General features: G+C 38.5%; 1 protein-coding gene across 4 annotated transcripts in view; it reads left to right on the top strand.

Moving 5' to 3' along the window:
• PPM1A (protein phosphatase, Mg2+/Mn2+ dependent 1A) overlaps nucleotides 1-19175 on the top strand; it is a 34988-nt gene extending 15813 nt beyond the window's left edge. The window contains exons 3-6 of one of the 4 annotated variants that reach the window (XM_027905898.1): nucleotides 1186-1303; nucleotides 6326-6434; nucleotides 8660-8717; nucleotides 11194-19175. In XM_027905898.1, the coding sequence (XP_027761699.1) occupies nucleotides 1186-1303; nucleotides 6326-6434; nucleotides 8660-8717; nucleotides 11194-11223 (315 nt within the window). In that variant the 3' untranslated portion in view covers nucleotides 11224-19175. Of the gene's footprint in view, nucleotides 1-1185; nucleotides 1304-6325; nucleotides 6435-8659; nucleotides 8784-11124 lie in introns of those variants that run through there. The other 3 variants (XM_027905897.1, XM_027905899.1, XM_027905896.1) reach the window with 3 other exon arrangements.
• Nucleotides 19176-21859: the final 2684 nt, after the last annotated feature.

Raw genomic sequence — 21859 nt, 5'->3', positions numbered from 1 at the left:
TTGGTTTGACGCATCTGTGTAATTTTGTCAGCAATAACTTTTACTTTGTATTTATAAGTTGCAGGGTGATGCAGCTGCAGAAGAGGTTCCAAGCACTGAGTTTTGTAGCTTGATACTTAATTTCCAAATGCAAGCTAGAAGTCAGAATGTAAAAAACCAACACTTTTGATTCTAAAGAGACAAGACAGCATCTCTGCTTTTGCCACATGGCTAACCGAGTCATTGTTTCCTGTTTGGAAGAATGTAATTGCTTTCCAACACTTTGGCAGATTGATAATGCTTATGGTTTTGTTTGCAATTTTTGTTTTATAATGCTGAAAACAAATTCCAGGAAAGGAACAGTGGCTTGTGGATGCTGTAAGCTTTGCAGGAGCCAGCTGTCAGCACCTCCCCATACCCCCAGACACTCTCATTCTGAACACTGGCTTGTTCTTGATCTTGCTGACATCAAAGAGTTTAGTTATCATTAAAAGTTAGCGTATGGATGCGTGTTTTGTAGACCAGAGCACAGGGTTATTGAAAGCAAACTAAATAATTTACTTTGCGTAAGCAGAATGTTGTTGTATTTTAACATATTCAAGTATTGGGGTTCTGTTTAGTTGGGTTTTAAATGTTTCCATTTCAAAGAATTGGTTTTGTAGAGGCCTGGGCTCTTCCCAGCCAGTCTTCAAACAAATTCTCTCACTTGTAACTTTACTTGATTCAAAAGAAAAGAGGGGGTGGAACCTAATAGTTGTGATTTTAGGTGGAAGCACTGTCTTAATTCAGCACTTTCCTGCCTAGTGCTTTTAAGCAGTAATGGTTCTGTTCACTCATCTAATATTCAGCTGTTTTCCCCAACAATTGGATAGTACTTGAAATAAGGTGGAACACAACTTTGTAATTACACATCACTCATGACTGATGCCAGTTTTTAGAAGACCATGGGCTGTCTATAATTGGCTCCATGTAGTCTTCAGACCACAAAAGAGGAAAGAACAAATTGGTGACTTAACAGTTGTACCGAATGAACGGGCACGGAATTCTGCGAGGGGAAATTAATGCTAAGGATAATATTAATCCATAGTAGTAAAAGTTGGATTCTAATACCGTATGATTTGTGAATTTCTATGTGTAAAATGCTTTGATGTGTATTTAGCCTGGTGTGTGTATACATTTCTCAAATCCTTTTTTCTTTTCCACCAGGGAAGTCGAGACAACATGAGTGTGATATTGATCTGTTTTCCGAATGCACCAAAGGTATCGCCAGAGGCGGTGAAAAGAGAGGCAGAGTTGGACAAGTACCTGGAAAGCAGAGTAGAAGGTGGATCATTTAAAAAAAAATAAGTAACTTTGTTTCTAAACAGATCCCTGGCCCCCTTCCCCTTCCAACAACTAAACCCTTAACACGTACAGGCTTCTTAATAAGACCTTCAAGTGCCGTTGGCCATCCTGTGTACGTCTGAAAAAGGCACTCATATATGTCCTGAAAAAGCTCTGCTATGAAAGTGCAGCAGCCTATAACCCAGAAAACTATTCAGGATGGCAGAGAATGCATTTGTGCCCAGAGTTCTTCCTGAGTCTGTTGACAGCACTAACTACAGACCAGTGAATCCTGGTTCCTGTTACATGGAGTTAAATGAAATAATCAAAATATCTTGCAAAGTGTCTATGAAGATGGTAATTTGAGTGCCATTTTTCCGTATAATTAAGTACAAATCAGTTAGCTGTAATATTTTATTACCAGTTATAGCAGAGTTACAACTTGATTACTGTAATCTTTAAGCTAATATATTTACTTATTTGAAAGCTGATCTTTAAGCATTCATGACAAACGAGCTGGGAACTCATCTTACTCTGATAGCAACTTCAAAATTTTTCTTTTAAATTGTACTTCTGGAGTTCTATAAACTGAAACTGCCAATCTTGGGCTTTTCGGATCACATAAAATGATACTTGAAATCAATTTGATTTAAAGGATTTCCGGTTAAAACTGCATTATAGTGCCTTTTGGTATTTAAAACCAACCACAGCTTGGAGTGTGTTTCTGAAACATAAGACACGCTGTATGCATTATTTGCATAGGTTAAGTCTATTTTTGCAGTGGACTCCTCTAGACCTACATGTTACAAGTCTAGTTTTGTGTGTGTACTCCCAAGAATCCTTAATAGCACACCGGGCACAATAGGCAGACTTCTTCACAGCTATGGTAGCAGTGATTATTAGTAAGTTATAGGAGTATATTATGCACTTTTTCCCTCCTTAACTTGCGTGAAGATAACACAGTGCAGCTTCAGAAATCTCACAGAGAACTTGCCTATGTGGGAATTGTGGGTTCAGACAAATTAATGTGCAATTTTAAACCACTTACAACCTGTGTAGGTGCTCCTTCAGAAAGTACCACGTTTCTCAAAGGCCTCATTCACAAGGTCTTGGCAAACTGCATCTGTTCTGCCCCTCAACAAATGTCCAGGCAGACATTTCTGTGCTTTAATCTTAACACCTGCCTGAGAGGAGAAGTTGGTGCGCAGAGAGCGATGGTGTGAATCTCCCTGACAGCGTGGCGGGAGTACGAGCGCACGGTCACGCTGTGTGAGGGAAGTGTCAGATGGCTCCGTGCCTTGCCAAGCAGGGAGCAGGTTTGCACCAGGCACTGGGAGAGCTTGCTGTGTGTGTGTCTGTGCCCACCCATGGATTTGGTGGAGAACAAGTGTGCTGTACATTCACACATTAACTTACAGCGTGGTAACACTCCTAATTTGGGCAAGTGTTGCCTTCTTATCTTAGATATTTTGTCTGAGTTCAGACAAACCCATGACCTAGAATATGGAAATATGTTCCAGTCAAGGCTGCCTCTTCGGCTGGCCTCATTGCACCCCAGGAGTATTACAGTGAGGAAAGCTGGCATTTTTGTACAGCTGCTTCATTTTACAAAGGAAGAGCCTAAACACTGGACCTGCACGTGGTTATGGTACATACAATGAGTTTGGCTGCTGGTACTTCGCAGTTATACAAGTACAAAATTTCAGGAATGAGCAAAGTGTGATAATTGCATAGAGGCAGAAGGATTCTGTATGTAGTTATAAAGCACTTTAGTACTAATTTATTGGAATGATGTCTGAACACCCTGAGGAAATATATTGTACTTGCCCTCAAGGGTTTTGCTTCTTTTTGAGAGTTCTCCTCAATCTTTTGCCTATAGTTGCACAAAGATATTATTTAAATTAATAAATAAATATGTAGTAAACACTACTCACCCCAGCAGTGATTTGTATCAGCTTGGGCAGAGTTTGGCCTTTGAGGTCTTACTCATGAGGGAAGTCGAAAGGCTGAACTAAAACAGAACTTCAAGAACAGGAATTGATTAATTTGGTTACATTTAACTTAATTCCTGTGCAGTTAAGTTGTTTCTGAAGGAAATGGATAATGCCTTAATGAGTAGTAAGGTAGGACTGCTACAGCATCTGAAACTTTATACACTACAGTGAATAACCTCACTCTTATCTTAGAATACTATAATAATAGCAGTGCTTAACTTTAAAAGCCTAATTTTTGGCTGAAGCAACTAGAAAATATAAAGAGTACTTGTAGAATGATCTTACTGATCTGTAATATCATTTTAAAGTTAAAATTTCTTAAAATGGAAAGTTGGTCAAAGTGCATATTATCTATTTTTATGCACTTCAGTACTCAGTGAAGTCCAACAAGTAATGGGAGTCGATGCTTACTAATGTGCATCTTTTTCTGGTTGTATCTCTATTCCCTCAGCCCAGAATATACCCTTATACTGTTAAAAAGTAGTGTAGATTTTAAGACTGAATAGGGCTTAGTACTGATGGTCATCTTGAATAAGGAGAGACAATTCAGATTTTAGAAAGCATAGGAAGTTTTCTACTTTACCATGTCACTTAGCACTCTCCTTCTACTACTTCTGATGTGTTTGTGGTCCAGATTCATAGCTGCAATAAATAATGGAAGAAAGCAGCAAGTGTGGAGAAGCATCCTTGTGCCATTACTTGCAATAAATCAATGTTACCCCTAAAATATCCTGTGAACTTCATGGTAGAAGTAATCAGTCGTTCCAAAATGTGTTGCTATTATTTGCACTAATATGTGTTATTGATGTGTTGACTCTAAAAAGAAACTTGTCAAAGCTTTTTTTCTGTTCTCTCTTTTTTTTTTTTTTTTTGGACATAAAACCATTCCGTAATAGATAATCCTTATAATATTTATACCTATATAGAGATAAATAATTTTAAGCTAGCTGTTACATGTTCCTTCCCTTATTTTCACAAAAACAAAGCTCTGGCTTTTTCTTAAAATTTGTGTGGAATTCCCATTTTTGAATCCATTATTTTAGGGTTTTAAGTACATTTTTTCCAGTACTTGATGCCATGAAAATGTGTAGAAGGTTTAAAAGTAAATTAAAGACCGGGGGGAGGGTTGAAGGTGTATTGAAACAAGATAATTCCAATAAATTAAAAGCAGCTAGCAGACCGACTCCATTTGTTGTGTCTTCAGTGTTCTTTCAGTCTGTATCTATAGTTTTATCAAAGTATAAATGTATTCATTTAGTGGAAGACTGTATGTTAAATGTACTGCAGTTACAGGTTGTGAAACTGTGTAGCATAGGTCAACTATAAATTCCTTATTTTTGTACAGCAGAACTTTAGCACTAGCACAATGTAGCATATACTAGATGTTCGAAATTGCACAATAAAGGAACTTGGCAAACCAAATCTGAGATCTTGGCTTCTTATTCAGATTTAAGAGTCTTAGATTACTTACTTACTAAATGTTAGAGGGTAAAATGAAGTTTGGCTTTAGATTTACAGGAAATGGCAAATTTTTGAGGGGTCTCTGGTGTGTGGTGTCATGTATTTAAATTGTAGGTTTTGAAGTAAACAGCTTGAAAGCTTTGTGCTGCAAAGTTTGATGCTGGTTGAGGACTAGACAGTGTTTCCACTATACCTTGCAAATAATTTACACAGCCTGACTGCAGAATAGAGCTGATGATTTTTATAAACACACACAGCCCTGAAAAAGTATTACACAAACAAAAAGTAATTCACATCTGTTGGTTTTAATTCTTTTTTAACTAAAAGGGACTGAATACATGTCGGTTTTAAAGGATTTCAATGTGCTTTATCTCACAAATTATAAACTGGAAACTCGGGGTGTTCTTCTGGAATTATTTAGGGCAAAAACTGAACACTAGAGTACTTTTCAGAAGTGGTACTGATGAATTCCAACTACTTTCCAACTGTGTAAATGCTTTATTACATGAAGAGTAGTGTGCCTGTACCTGTGTGCATGTATAGATGTGCACATATGTACACACTATTGTATGTATGTTGCAGTATTCACTCGAAGATCAACAGCACCAGGTTTTAATAATTCATGTATTTTTTAATTTCTGAGAGCTCCTGATTACACAGAAACTGAGGAGATGCATTTCTTGCTTGTTCTTTAAGTTTCCTAAAACTCCCGTTTAAAGAGCGGCTCTTCAGGGGTGGTGTGGTCTGAAATCAATTCAAATAAAATTGTGTGCTTGTGGCTTGAGGAAAAAAGAAATAAAGCAAACACCTCCCCCCCCCAAAAAAAAAAAAAAAAAAAAAGAATAGAGAATAAAGTTAAAGAATTAATTTCTTGGCAAACGAGACTGTGGCTATAGTACAGATTCTCTTCACCCAGAAGCTGGAGTGGATCAGCTTTTAAGTATCTGCTCAATATTTAAATATCCCCTGAGCTGAGGATGGAACTGTCAATTAGACGTGGTGTCCCTGGCTATTAATTTGTATGTAATAATTCCTAAAATTTACATATTGATGTGATGCAGTAAGGTACAAGGATTTGCTGATGCACATACAGCCATGGGGGTTATTTTTAATATGTCTAACGTTTTGTTTCTTGAAAATATTATGCTTTCTGTGATGGCAATAATATTTTATGTTGTGTTGCAGCCATAAAGCCGATGTTAATATCTGCCTCATGCCCTGGGCATTTAGTTGGGGAGATATTACATCTTCTATCTAGTGTTTAGCAGGAAAGCCATTAAAGAGTTTTTTTTTTCCCACTGTTACTAGGTAGCTGTGTATTTCCAAAACCAGTGTGTATGTTAACAGCAGTGTATCATTGTCAAATCTGTTAAAGGTTCTTTTCCTTACTGAACCAAAGTTAACAATTACCATGTTGAGTTATGGTCTGTCGTTACTTTTTTTTTTTTTTTTTTTTTAATTACTATTATTTTTTTAATGTTAAGCTGCCTTTTTATAAAACTGAGTGTTTCAATCTTTTAAAGTTAAATTTGGACTGCACTTACAAAAAAAGTACTTCTGATTCCCAGAGATCATAAAGAAGCAGGGTGAAGGAGTGCCAGACTTAGTCCACGTGATGCGTACGTTAGCAACTGAGAGCATCCCAAACCTCCCGCCCGGGGGGGAGTTGGCAAGCAAGTGAGTTCACATCAGTGTACATGTGGTTTTTGATTTAAATCCCAACTTAACTGCAAGGCCACTCTTAAAAGTGGGTGGGGGGAGGGGGGGAGGGAAGGGAGGGAACAAGGGTACAGGACAAAAGGTGATGATCTGTTCTCTAATTTTTATTACTCAGTTGTTCTGAGTGAAAAGAACAGGCATAAGAACGGAGTTAACTATGAATCACTGCGAAAATTAAATGTCAAACTGTAGTTTTGGGAAGCAATGAGGGTTTTTTAAGGGTGGCCTGAGTGTTTTTTTAATTGTAATTCACTGGGGTTTCTGGGGGGGGAGGTTACATTTGAACATGCAAAAATAATGCACTGAATTTAGTAATTACTTGGATATGTACTTCTGCACTTTGACAAGGAGTGATATGCATAAGATGTTTTGCTTGGCAGCTTGCTTTTCTTGTCTGTAGCTAAAGCCATGTTGTAATTGCTTAAAAATTTGCTTTTGTTTCTCTCTGCTTGTGACAAATCTGAAAGCAAGATAGAATTCTATCCAAAAAAAAGTGGGAAGGTAAATTTCCAGCTTTCTATAGGCTGGCTTTGTCCTTGAAGAGTTCAGTGGTGATGCTCTGTGGCTTCTCAAATGTTCAGTCTTTCAGGAAGCAATGTCCTTAGCTCATTTGCACCCCAAACCAAGTGCTTTTTGGTTCAAAGGATTGTTCATGAGCCTGTGCTGCGTTAAAATGAATTGGGCACATTTGGTACAGACTATTTTTAACCTTTCAGAGTATGGTTTTTGTATCGTTACACCAAAACGTGAAGACTTCAGCCATGTAATTGAATAAATGATCAATGAATAAACTGAATAATTATAAAGTAACTTTAAAGATGGCTTCTACAAAACAAAGTTGTTCTTCTATGAACTGTTTGACTTGAAAAAAATGAGATGGCAGTTTAATGTAAAATAGCGTCTATTTGGGATGTGTTGCTGTAGTCTCGAAGTATCAGTCAGTTACTCATGAAATACAGCATGCAAATTGATCTTCCTGCATCTCCTTTGGTTAGTGGTAGCATCATGGTTGTGAAGAAACGCTGAAGTGACAGACTTGTGTGGGATTTTGTGTCTTAGTGATGCTGGTTTGAGCAGGGACTGATAGAAATGTGGATTTTGATTGGGCGTTTGTGTAACTTAAAGCACCGTTGCCAATTTGGAAGGAATATAATGCTTTCCAAGAAACTTGCCTTTATTTAGAATCAAAGATACCTATTTCTTGAGAGATAAGGGAAACTTTCCAGTTCATACATGCAATGTACTTTGTCTGTAATTGCTTCATTTTATTGCTTTAAATCCAGCCTCCTCTTCCTATAATCATTCACTGCATTCACTGTGATGTTTATTCATGGTAGTTCCTGACTTTTCAGTGTTATGGGATGATTACAAAGCCTGTCATCTGCTTTTTTTTCTTTTCATGCACTCCTTTGTGATTGCTCTGCATGCATTCATCAGCAGTTTAAAGGTGGTTCTTTGAAGTTTGTTTTGTATCACAGTTTCAGTCTCCTGCTACTTCGTCATACTTGGTTTTGCAGAAGGGGATTTGGAAGAAAGTTGCTTTTAAAGTCCAGCTTATAATTCCTATTTTTTTACTCCCCTCTTTCCTTCCTGCTCCCCCTCCAAAGTTGTCTCCTTATACACTGGGAAAGGCAAAGGCTTCCTCTTCCTTCAGCTTCACATTGGATTCTTTTTTTCTTTTTTTTTTTTTTTTACTACCAGTTTTCAAGAAAACCTTTTCACCCTGTGTTAAATAAATAAAAATCATATTGCTCATTTACATGCTGATTGCAAATTTTCTATTCATATTTATTCACCTATTTCTTACCAATTTTCTAGCAGTGTTATAAAAGCCAAGAATCCCAGGGACGAAGGTTAATTTCAAGCTATCTTAAGTATGCTAAGCATGGGGTTTTTTAAAAGGAGGAAACTGTCAAGATGATTGAAATAATTTTTTAATATGTTTAGCCAGACAAAATTTGCCTCAGTCTGAAGATAGAATACACAAAGCTGCTGTTTGCAGTTTAATTTTGGAGAAAAGTCGCTGAAGAGTATTGGACTTATCATTGTAGAAGAGTATTCTGTGAATTTACAACCTTTTAAAGTTTATATTTTGAATTAAAACTGTACTTAGGGAATTTGCCTTTAGAGAAAAAGAAGGGCACAACGTTAAAATCTTGTGGGGTTTGTTTTTTTTGCTCTAGACGGAGTGTGATTGAAGCCGTTTATAACAGACTGAACCCCTACAGGAATGATGATGCTGTGAGTATCCTTTCTCTTACATTACCTTTACCCCCACCCCAGTTATTTTAGCTGCTAGTTTCTGTTAAAGACCCCTTCCCCAAGCGAGGAATAGCAATGTTGTGCTCTTGGGACTGTGTTTCGTGGTGGTTTTCTGCTACCTTCTGCTGATCATAGTCTCAAAACTCCAGTATGTTTTGACTCATTTGTCCTCTAGAACTTCATTATTTCAGTCCTGCCTGGGTGTCCAAATGCTGCCAAATGGTGGAAAGAGTCATAGGGGTTTTTCCCCTCTTTTTGGGCAACATTTTCCCCCAAACATCAAGAAAATAAGGGCTATACTTAAGGGTTAAACAGATGTGTAATTATCAGCTTTAAGAATATATTAGCTTACCAAGTGGACTGCATAAACACTTCTATTCTTAAGCATAAAGTATCTTACAGTGAGAAAACAGTTTGGGTTCTTCTGTGTCAATGATGAGAGTGACATAAAGCCACTGTCAGTGGGAAGAAAACCCCACAAACAGAAAACCTCTAGAATGTGAACTGTGATCCCAGTTGCAATTTGATCACCAGAAACAACGTTCTGGTCACCAGAAGTGCTGTATGTCATGAATTGGTTAAACTAATCCTTTACCTGTCAGCAAAAATCGTTTAAATGTGACGTAAGCGAAATGCATCCAGACAATAAGGAGTTGGGCATTCATTTATTCGTCTGTCCTTGTTCTATTTTTAGCATAAAAATTCCTAAATAGTGGCTGAGAGAGGATGCTTTGCCTTCAAAATACATTCTGTACTGTGTTGCTGTCCTACAAATGTACAGTACACAAACGTTGTGATGATGTTCGTGACTTGGATACCGAAATTTGCATATGGAATAGTTGGCAAGCAGCTCGTGCGTTTTTACTCATACTGCGTTTATTCTTCATCCTTGCACATGAAACAACCATTTTGGTCTTTCATATAATTGTTCTCCTTTGCTACTTCTGGTCTCGAAGGAAAAACTGGAGGTGGTACTTTTGCAAAGGGTAATTTCGGTTTGTGTTGTTTTTACTACACCTCCGTGCCAACTGTTCCCTCTCAATGGTTTGTAATGGATTCTGTGTGCGAGTTTGAGTGAAGGGTGCAGAACTTCAGTGCTAAGAAATTATCGTGTGTGGCATTGCTAAAGACTTAATTAGCCTCTTTTCTCTCCGAGGAGCAGTAAGGCAGTGCTTTAAAGACGAGTAATATTTCTCCCTCCTGCAGTCTTAGTAATGACGGGGAAGTGTAGCTGTGGAAGCACCAGGATACGCTGTTGTTAAAGGCCACGGTGGCCCTTAATTACTCACGGAAAGGGGAGCAGGTGATGCTGAAACAACCAAACCAAAGCTGGCTGCACAGGAGCAGTTTGATGCCTGTGCTGTTGATTTAGCTGTTGCTTCAGCTACAGAGCTGTGGTCCCAGTTAGTTGTGGTTAACCTGTGTACACCCCCCGAGGGGGCAGGGAGGGAAAGCTGAATATAGAGCAGTCTGAGCAAGGGAGAAGGAAACAGACGTGACACAAAGGCAACTGGATTAAAAAACACCTAGTAAAGTTAAACACTGGTTAAACCAGGGATTGGTTAAACATTTTCCAGGACTGTGATAGTTACACAGAATCCACTCTTGCCCGTGGGCCTAAATGGACCAGATTTTAGAGACACTGGAACAGGTTGCTCGGGGAGGTGGTGGATACCCCAGCCCTGCCAGTGTTCAAAGCCAGGCTGGATAAGGCCTTGAGCAATCTGATCTAGTGGGAGGTGTCCCTGTCTGTGGCAGGGTGGGTTGGGACCAGGTGATCTTTAAGGTCCATTCCAACCCCTTAACATTCTGTGGCTGTCCAATGACACTCAGGTGTTGGATGGGTGGCCGTATGTTTATGATTTGGAGCATGACATGGCTCTACTTCCTTTTTTTTGTTGTTGTTTTGGTTATATACATTAATTTTTTCCCCTTGTGGTTTTATTACTATCCAAAATTAGGGTTTCCTGTCGTTGTCCAAGCTACACATCTCTAACCCTAAATTCTAAGTGCTGAAATAGCTCTGAGTTCTAGCAGGGTGTCAGTTAAGTCTCTGCGTTCTTCTGCAGTGAGAGAGGGCTGAGAACACCAAAGATGACAGTGGTGGTAACACATGTCATGAGGCACATCCTGCTCTTTTGTCACACCTGTTTACTGAGTGTATCCATTTTGTATTACTTCTAAGTACCCTGGAAATGCTTCTTAGTAGTGTTCCTGGGATATTATTTTGAGGCTCGATACAACACTCGGTCAGATTTTCAAATGTCTTGGTTCTAATGCTTCATTTATTAAGAATATATGGATTTTACATACTTCTTAAATGCTCTTTCTGTAAGGGGAGAGAAAACAAGACTCATGAAATGATTTAAGTCTTCACCCTTTTCAGTCTGGATTATCCAGAAACTGCAAGAATGGGCACTCCAGACTTTAAAGGGTTCCTTCTTTTTTCTTTAAGGACTCTGCCTCAACTGATGATATGTGGTAAAACTGCTCATCTAGCTGTGGAGTTCACGTTTCATCCTGCAAATGAAAGTGCAGCCCAACCTCAGTGACCCTTCTTAACATCCATCCTCAACCTTAATTAAAGAAGGGAATATGATGTGTTGGTGAGAGTGACTACAGCAGTACGACACCTAGCCCAGGAACTGATCTTTTTTTGTAAAACAGACTCCTGTAAACGTGATTTCAAACCATAATTCATGTTGTAAATCAGACTCCAGCAATTTATGTTGTATGATTTTGTTTTTGTAAAGTGCAATTGTCTTTGTACAAAATGCTCATATTTAATTATGAACCGCTTTAAATCACTATAAAGGTTAGAAGAAATGTTTTGGCTTGTGTGATGCAACAATATATATCCCTTTTAAATTCATGTTGTGGTTTTGGATTGCAAGGAGCAGCAGCCTAGCCAGCTAGGTGCTCAGGAGGTGCACAAAACTGTAAAGATAACTTTTTGGTTTATATGAAAGCTGAACTCGTGGGCAACGTACCAGAAATTACAGTGTGTGAATTTTGCTTGGCAGTGGGAAAAAATAACTTAAAAGTAGTGCACGTCCTTCAACAAATGTATATCATTGTCTTGGATGCACTCCTGCTCTCACGTGGAGTCGAAGGGATTTGTGATTTTTGAGTTCAGTGGGAGTTAAATCACACGTATCCTGTTCATACCAATCGTGGGATCAGAATGCCGTGATTCCTCGCACCTCTTTGTCCATTAACCCTCACCTGAAACTGCTAATCACTGAGCACGAGCAGGCAGCTTTCTACGTCCAGTAGGAGTCTGCAGCATTTTTACAATCCTGATTGGCTGGGTCTGCTGCTGTTCCAAGTAAAATACTCTGAATTCCATTTTATCAATAAAGCTTGATTTAACAAACAAGACATTTACCCATAAATGTGTAATTCCTTTGTTCCTGCCTTTTAAAATGTCAGTGCCATTGTAAATGATATTTTACTTGTGGAAGAATATTTTTTATTAATTGGTAGCCCATTTTTAAAATGGGAAGGATTTTGATTATTGCCCAAGACATAGCCATATGCTAGAGGATGATGTGGGATTAATCCGTTACCCTATTTTTTACAAGTGTGGGTTTTTTCAGGCTTTTTGGTGGTGTTTCGTTTGGTTTCCCTCCCCCCCCCTCCCTACTGAAGATGTGCATTGGTTTGAATTTGCCTACTGTTTGATAAAAATACATTTGTCAAAGCCTGACAATCTTTAACATTTTATGGTGTGTGTTTTTAATTGACCCACTTACTTAGAATGAGAGACTAGTGGTTAAACAGTACTTGTGATTTGAGGTATAGCATGTTGACAATATTTAACTGTTCGTTGTTTAAAATTCTAATTTAAAATTTTATAAGGTAATAAACTAATTTGATTTAAGCTTAGCTTTCTCCCATTGAGCATACGAAAATTAAGTTTCCAAGTCAGTCGTGTTTGCAAAACTGCTGTTTTGTGCACCTTGTATTGTCTTTTTGGTTGAGAATATTGTATTTAATATGTAGTTTACTCATTTAGTAGGCAGATTCCCCAAAAGGAAAATCAGTAAAACAAGTAGATTGTAACATTTTACTGCAGTTAGACAGAATCAAAACTTGGTGTATAATTACTTTTTGATAGGAAAACGTAGTACAATGCATTTTGCTATATTTGTCTTTCCCTAACTTTGACATATACATATTTGTATATATAGCCTTAAAACTAATGCAGAGTTAGGGAACACTGAACAGTGAAAAAAGTAACTTATAGTGTCTTGGAACTAAGTATAGTATATACCAGCAAACTTTTCTTTTATCCCTCTTGTCTATGTGGGGTGCTTAAACGTAACTTCATTGTATTCAGTTTGTAATCTGTTCAAGCATGAATGAAGAAAACATAAGCACTATTTGTATTTATAAATTTATAGCAATTTTTGCTTAAAGAACCAGTTCCTTACCTACCTATGAATAAATGCTTAAAATGTCTAATTTTGTTGTAGAGTGCACAACTATAATAATGTTAAGTTATAGCTTCACAGGCACCTAATTAACAAGCATATTTAATAATACGTGGCATATTAGTGCGAAAAGCTAAACTTAATTTAGGACTAGGCAGAGAAAGTTCTGTCCTTTTTTCATAGAGACTAAAGTTTAGTTTTGGAAACTGCAAAACCTTGAACTGGACTGTGGAACCTTTGAGTTTTAAACTTATACGAATCGGAAGCAAAACTGTGGTGTGAAAAGCCATACTTACTTCAAACCACAATCACTTAAACTGTCTCAGTGACAAAGGAGATATTTGAAGCCTCTTCTGGCGAGGTCTCCTAAAGGTTAGAAAGGAGATAATTCTGCTGTTGCTACAGGCGATGTGAGTAGGTTTGAGGGTAGTGGAAGAAAGCCCGTTTCAGGCCTTTCTCTCTCCCGCCTACGTTCAGCGTTTCGGTGAGGTCAGAGCACTGAATTCTTGTGTATGCATAAACACTGCCATTTTAGATACAGATTTTGATTACAGAGTATATGAGTTGGGTATATAAAGCATCCTAGAGAAGAGGCAAGCTGTACTATTTCACTGCTCTGAAAAGAAAAAGAAAAAAAAAAAAAACAAACGGCACTTTTGCACCTTTGTGCATCTCCTTCTTGCACCAGAAACTTTTTTTTAAATGCTAAAAACATTAGCACCTCAGGGGCAAGGCAGCAATTTTTATTTTGAAGTATTGTGTGCTATTTATTTCCCTCTTGGAAAAAGATTCCTGTGTGATGGAAATGAAAATTGTGTGATGTTAAAAGATGTATTTTTAAATACATGTTCAAATAGGATGGTCCCAATTTGCTTGTTTTTAAAAGGAAATGACATTTGTAAAGCTTCTTTGCTTCGTATGCCATGCAACTTTTGTTTTCCTTCTACATTTGACAGCTTCACTGGCTTCAGTTTCTGTGAGTTTTGTTGTAGTCAGATTAAATGTTTCGCTGATCGTTCTGGGAGAATACCTGTACTGCTTTATAGACAACTGTTTCAAATAATTCTCACTAATTCAGCATTGAAATATGTTCAAGACAGAAGCTTCTAAAATGTGTTTTAAACGAATGTTGGATGAACTGAATGCCGTGACATTGATCAGGGTCCTAGATTTGCAAGGCTTTGTGAATCCCTTTCGTCAGCAGAGTCCCTGGCGGGGCAGAAATCAGCAGGTCCCATCGAGTTATAAAGCCAGAGCCTTTCAGCTGGGCTTGCTCTCACCTGGCCCGGGAGCAGCACCACCAAGACCTTGAGGCACAGCCATCATTCAGTTAAACCTTGAGCAAAACTCAGAATCGGAGAGAGAAATTCTATCTGCCTGTCACTGAGCTGCACTAATCCTTGGCTGTGTCGTGCTAGCGAGGTGACTGCTGAATACTGAGCAGCAGATGAGCAATGGTAGCACTTACCTTGAGAGGTCATGCAGGTGCCAAAGCTGATCTTTTTAACATTTCCTTGTAATGAACTGACTTTATTGTCCATTATTTATTGCGAAGCTGGTGCTGTCTCAACTCAGTAGAGGTCTGAGCCATTTTGCTCAGCTCAAGAATTGGAAACTTAACAAAATTCGGGAACAGCTTTCACTTCAATTGATTCCCTCATAAGAATCCCATCTTATTTTTATACATTGGGGTAGGATAGACTTCCTATTGCATTCCATTTCTAGTAATTTATGAACTAAGGATATGGTTTCATGATAAACTTATGTCAAATGTTGCTCCAAGTTTGTCCCTACTGCCTTTTTTTTGTGCCAGTACTTGCCTTTATGTGGGCACGGAGTTAGGACAAAGAAAAGCCCTGTCCTCTTCAGCTGGGTAAGTTGATAATCCAGCTGTGGGGTGCTGGTGCTAGGGCACGGTGGAGAGTGGGGAGACAGGACTGGGAGCAAGGAATGTTCGCACCACCCGTCCTGCCGCCGTTTGGGAAACCACACCCAGATAAATGATGGCCTGTGTAGGGAGTATCGAAGCCTTTGCAGATCTTTCCCCGCTCTGTACTTATGACAGACATTTAGCTTTGGTAAACATTCTTTTTCTTAAAACTGGAATCACCAAACTTTGGTCTGAATGTCTTGTGTGTGAATTCCGTGCTGACAAACCTTGTGTTTGTGTTCTCTAGGGGTGTGTGGCTCTCTCCTGTGGGAGAGACAGCACGGCTGCCACAATTAGATTAATGATATGGTTGTTACAGGTTACCTTATTTCAGTGTACATCAGGATTTCATCATGCTGAGATGTTCACCTTCATCTCTACCTGCACCTTCTTGAATTGCTTTTATGCACAAATGACTTGGTGTATTTGAATTCCTTGATATTTAAACTTGGCTGTGTCTGAAAGGGGCAGACCTTTAGGAAAAGAGGGCCCTTTTCCTCATCCTTCGGCAAAGACAGTATTTGACACAAACCTGATGTACCTTGCATAGGTTCAGAAACAGCAAAACTGTAGAGCTACAGAGCTGTACCTGACATTCTTCTGTAGGAAATGAATTGTTACTCTGTGCCAAACTTCACAAGACATGAAGAATAATGTTTCCTAGATAACGAGTGTGGCTCCTTGTTCCTACCACTACCTGTGACCACACCTGAGCCTTTACAGACCAGCTCAGGGTGTAAACTCTGTTTGGCTGGAGAGGATTTTTAACTCTTGAAGTGGTAAAAAAAAGGCTCCAGACATGAATTTCTAGGATTCTGTAGGGCATAAAATGAATGTGATTCCTGCCGTAAACAGTTAAAAAAGGAGCAAAATTTAGAAGTACCACTCTGAGGCTAAATAATTTAGACTGACCTGTCTGAAATACTGATCAGAGGTCATCTTTTGGTGAGCTCTTTCTGTGGGGTGCTGCACTATCTGCAGGTCTCTGCAGACCCGGGTGTGCCCATCTTAAAACACTGGAGCCTTATTTTGCTTAATAACATTGCTTTATAAACGAGGAGCAGTCACCTGGGCCGTGGCACATGTTCACAGGAGTTCAGGAAGCTGTAGGAAAACTTGAAGCTCCTCTTTATTCTTATGGACCACTAAATGCATCCAAGCAGAAAAAAAAAAAAAAAATAGATGTGCTCGAAGTTGAGTTTACATTCTCTCCCCCCGAAAACTTGTTTCCGGAAAAATGACAAATATTTCTGCTATTTCACTTATTTCACAATATTTCACTTAATATATGAAAAAATGTCCTGAGCTTTAATCTCCTGATTGTGTCAGTTGTTGACCTATAATGACTTAGGCTTTATGTATATTCCTTGCTTTATTTGATGTTCCTTTTGAGTAGCAGTAAACCAAATCTTTTTTTTTTTTTTTTTTTCCTCTCATATAGACACTTCTTTGCTTCCAAGCTGAGGGAACAGGAGTGATAATGATGTCCTAGGAAGGAGTTTTGGGAGAGGCTTGCTTTAAGTGCAGTGACCACAAAACCCCTAACTTTTGCCACCACAAAAAGTTGAGAAAGTGGGCTTAACTTTAAAAATGCCTTTTACAGAATTAAGGGAATCATTCTCTTCCGAAAGTGTCAGAACTTCAGTGGAGGTGGGATGACAGGTCAGATTTCTAGAGGATGTGTTGGTTTATGCCTAGCCAGATTTTTACACGTAACTTGTACTGACTCCTGCCCAAATGCTTTTTAAAATATCACTAGGCATCTGCTTTGTTTTTGTTTTTTCCTTTTTTTTTTTTTTTTTTTTCAAAAATAGGAAGAATAAACCCAATGGTCCTTACTGCTGTGTAAGCAGGGGTGGGTGCTGATGTGTCAGGTAGTGCCGTTTTCCTTCAGGAACACAAGATCTGCACTTCTCAGCGTGCTCCAGAACCTTGAGCCACTGCTGAAATCCCTTTTTGCTTCCACTGGCTTTTGGCTGTGAAGAGCTGGTGGGAGCGCAGGGGTTTTACAGCCAAATTGGACAGGACTCTCCGTGTGTGTTGTGAGGAGGCCTCCAGAGTTGAAGGAGATGCCACTGTTGTATAGTTTTAGAAATAACTTTAAAGAAAAAGGAGGAAACATGTTGGGTCATAAGACATTATGCACTTCTATCAGTTCCTGTAGATTAAGGTCGAGAGTTTATTTTCACCTGTATAAATGAATTCCACTCATTCTGAGCAGTGCAAATACTGGGTGGCCAGTTTCATTTTTGGGGGGATTTCAGATTGGAGGCACAATGTTCTGTTCCCTCTGTTCACGCTGCAGGGAAAAATTAGACTAAAATAGGCTTGGGAAAATCAGGCACGGACTGAGCTTTACATTTTGCTGACACTGATGGAGCTTTGCTCACAACATATAAAGTTTGCACATGGGTTGTTGGAGCCTTAAGTGTCCCACTTCCCTTGGAATGAAAAACAAGTGTAATCTTTATCGAGTGTAGGTTTAGAAAAAGCTTTTCAGAGCCAAAGGGAAGGAGATGGTGATGTTAAAGCAAAAGGCTAGATTATTTGGAGACAATTTCATTTAATCTTTAAGCATCTTAAGATTTTTTTTTTTCCTTTTAACACCTCAGAAGAGCACAGTTTAGGAGGTTTGACAAAATGCTTTTAGCTGTAAATAAGTAAAAGGATGAAACCCAAAATGGGTTACCTGGGATGGAAGAACAATGAGACCCTAAAAATATAGGAATAAATGTGCTGAATTTGCATAGCATTATTTCCATGTCCAGTGATGGACCTACTGAAAGGTTGGAACTGGGTGATCTTTAAGGTCCCTTCCAACCCAGACCATTCTATGAACCATTCTATGAACCATTCTATGAAAGGATCTTTAACAATGTTGACAGGGGAACCTTTTATCGTTGCTGAGTGATGCCAGACTGACAAGTCTGCTGCAGTTTGAAATTTCCAGCCTCTGAAATTGGGAAGTGGGTATTACACACCAGATCCCCAGTACAGGAGATGCTGCAGTACCTGTTACCCCACATTCTGTGGGTTAATGCCCTGCAGCCTTTGGGTGCTGGGAGTTGGGACTTCCCAGCCTGTTATTGCTGATGGTGTGATTTGCAATGACCTTGGGTGCCAAGAGTTAAGTTGTATTTAAGAACTAGATCTAACTCTTTGGTGCCAGGAATCTAGTTTTTGGAGTAAGTGCTGAATTATGCAAATGTTCTTGGCCAATGGTGCCGGGTAGTTCAGTGCTCAGAAAACTAAATTACTAGTGATGAAGAGTTAGTGTGAGACAAAAGCCAAGGTTCTCCTAAGCCAGGGAGTGCTGGATGTCTGAAAAGTGTGAGATTTGAGTTCCAGGACCTTCTTATTTTATAAATCTTTATAAGCAGACATTTTGGGTTCTAGCATCTGTCTTGTTACTAAGACCATGTACAAACATGCTGAATTAGAGAGTTTTCACCTGTCTTCTCACAGAATTGACTGCAGATCGTATCATAAAGAGTCTCGTTTGTAGTGACATGCTGTGCCTGTCTTTTTAGAAAATTCATGACCTCTTTATATCTATTTTGTGGAAAGTGTAACTTTTTTCATTGATGACCTGTATAAATGTGTGTTACGAATGGAGAGATTTAAGCTTGAAAAGCATGTTTGCAGATTACACAGCTTCATTATGGAATTTATAAATTTAACAGAGTAATATACAAGAGCATAACTATTTTCCTTAAGTAGAATGTATAACAATATATAATAAATTATTCTCCACGTAGTTCACCCACTATTTACAGTTTTACACAATTCAAACTGTGTGTTTACAGAAAGTTCAATAAATGTATATTTTGTACTATGTACAGATTCCTGGTCCCAAAGAAAATGTGTGAACTTAGTTTCTAACTTAACTTTTGAGATTGTACTTTTTTTTCTTCTTCTTTTTCTTCATTATTTCTTTTTGGTTTGGAATCAGTCGAACAAACTGCGTTTCGCCTGTCAATGGTGGAGGCTTGCATTGGAGTAAACGGGAATTGGAAATATTTCTAATCTACAAAAGTGATTCCACTAAATAAAACAGGCAATGACATCGTGTGTGTGTATTTGAGTGCAATGCTACAAACCATTCCCACATTTATTGTCCCTGATTTACAAACTTACCAGGCCTCCTTCTGTTTTCTGGTTCAAGGGAGGTAGATTGAAACAGAATATTGAGGGCCTGTTTTGATCACTCTTAGTCACAATAATAAAACTCCCCATTTTCACTTTTTTTTCCCCTTACATGTTGAAATTCCAACATAAAGCAGCATGTGCTTGGCTTCAGCCCTGGCGTTCCCCACCTGGTCTGGGGTTTTCAAGAGAACTAGGGATTGATTAGGATGCCCAACTTTTGGAAAACCATGTCACACAGGAGCAAAATATATTTTTAACTTCTGCCTGATTCAGATTCAGTAGTAGAAAATACAAGCTGGATCTTTGTAATGTAATTTCTAAGAATTTAGGGATTCTGAAGGCTAAAATAAATATTTATACTGGTTTTAGCCTTTATGATTTGGAGAGAAAATGAGCCTGTATGAGCCAGTGAGGCTCACAATTGTCTTCCACAGAAATCTTTATAGACAGCAGAGAGCTGGAAGGATTCTGGCATGGACTAAATAAATTAAACCTGGGGAGGGGCCAGGAGGGGATTCTGTCACCTGAGACCTGGATTAAACTTGTCTTTTAAAAGATCTTAAAGATTCAGCCCTATCCCTATCAGGATTAAAAATCAGAACTACTGAATTGTCCAGCAAAATAAAGGAATATTTTCTGTGGAGTAAAAAACTGGAATTACTATGATAAGATTGACTATTAGTCTTGGTTCACATTAATGGAGCAAACATGGGAGACAAAGTATATCCCTTTCTAGCTCAGCATTTATGAAAAGAATGTTTTATCCCATCCCACTGCAAATTTACATTTTAATGTATTTTTCCCCAAAGCCAAAGAATAATACACCTCTGAATTGCATCGCTGATTCATTTAATAATTTTTTAATCTTGACATGATGATAAATTTGAATGTCATCAGAGCAGTTAAGATAGAAACACTAAGCTAACTGCAGATGTTCATTGTGGCTGAATTTAATCAGCCTGCATTTATGTGAGTTATTTTAAAAGAAGCAGAACCCTGAAGCCCAGTTAAATCGTTTAACTCATTTCATTTTTAGTTTTCAGCAATTTTTAAGAATGTAAGAGATTATTCTAGTATGTTCTGAAGGAACAAAGGTGAATTTGGCAGAGTTGCAAGAAGAATTGTTTACAGTTCCTGGATGTTTGACTCGATGGTCTTAGAGGTCTTTTCCCACTTTAATGATTCTATGACAGAAATAATATGACAATTATCCCTGCAAACACACATACACAGAAGAGGCTCTGGGAGTTGAGTGAACTTGGTGCTTGGCTCTCATTTGTGAGCTTGCAGGACTGCATCAGTTTAACAAGAATTCATACACTGATGAAGTTAATTTGCACTCACCAATTGTCGTGCAAGCTTTCCAATGTTTTTACTGGAAGTGGGAGAGCTTAAAACTCCCTGCAGCCTCTCTAAGGTCCTACTGAGCAGCCACAGCTGTGGGACAGGTTTATTTTCTCTTCCCAGTTAGCACCTTTTTCTGGGGTGCAGGCTCCACTTTAAGATATTTGCTAGAGGTTTTTAATCCTATTAAACAGGATTCAAAACTTTGTGAGCTGCCACTTGGACTTGTCTGGAATTAAAGGCTTGCTGAGCAGACATCTGAAATGGGGAGTTTATTTGTACAGTAAAGCACATGTGAAGTAAATACAATAAGCTCTATGAGTTTTCTTCCCTTTACTTTAGTAGAAGTGCTTGTGACACTGTCCAGTGTCCTGCTGAGTGTCTTTAGGAAGTATCATCTTGCTGAAGCTGCATCCTGGCTCTTCCCCTTCACTCTGAAATAGGAGGTCAGAGTTTGCTGCTGGCTCATGAGCACCAAATGTAACTCTGTGGGAACAGTCACCTTCCTCTGAAATATCAATCCCATAAACTATCAGAAGGTAACAAAATAATTCAGGGTTCGTTACAGGCATGCAGTACAAAATAATTTAAAAAGGCTTTTAAGGAAACAAAAGATTTTGTGGTCTGTTTTTAAAATAACCTGTGGAGTCCCTAGACTAAGTTCTGGACAGGAGGATTAGGATATTTGGACAAACCTGTCCTCTTTTTTTTTTTTTTTTTTTTTCCCCTTAATTTCCTGCTTATCCAAATTATCTTCTCCAAAATGCAAGAAATCTTTTTAAATATTTCTTTATTTTTGTGGTGCTCACTCCTGTCGTGGATACAGTAGTCTGTTACCTGAAGAATGTGAAGTGACACCGTCAACTTAAATCAGTCTTAATCCTGAAAGTGTTTTACTTCCTGCTGTAAGTATCCTGAAGTGCACACCCCAGAGTGCTTTTGGATCTTTTTCTTTGCTGTTGTTGCAATGTTTTGTGTGTTTGGGGCATTTAAATGCTCACCTTTAGCTGTCTTAGAAGACTATATGCAACTGGAATAGGAAAGTAAGTGAAGTCATCCCCCAGCTGGTTGTTGTTGACTCCCAATAATGAACTGGAGACTGGTGGGATGTCACTATCCAGTTTCAGGGAGAAAAAAAAAAAAACAAAGCAGAAGGCTTTTAGTGAAAATATCAATTAAATGTACTGCATGAGTTGAAATAATGTAAATATTTAATTACAGAAGTATATTAACTTGGTGCTTTTACACTTTTAAAGCTTACA

The sequence above is a fragment of the Empidonax traillii genome, unplaced genomic scaffold, assembly GCF_003031625.1.
Source record: "Empidonax traillii isolate 1590-97213 ecotype Southwest subspecies unplaced genomic scaffold, ASM303162v1 scaffold1217:size511469, whole genome shotgun sequence".
Classification (NCBI taxonomy): Eukaryota; Metazoa; Chordata; class Aves; order Passeriformes; family Tyrannidae; genus Empidonax; species Empidonax traillii.
Note: the sequence above shows the minus strand (reverse complement) of the source record. Positions and strands in the feature narration are given on the sequence as shown.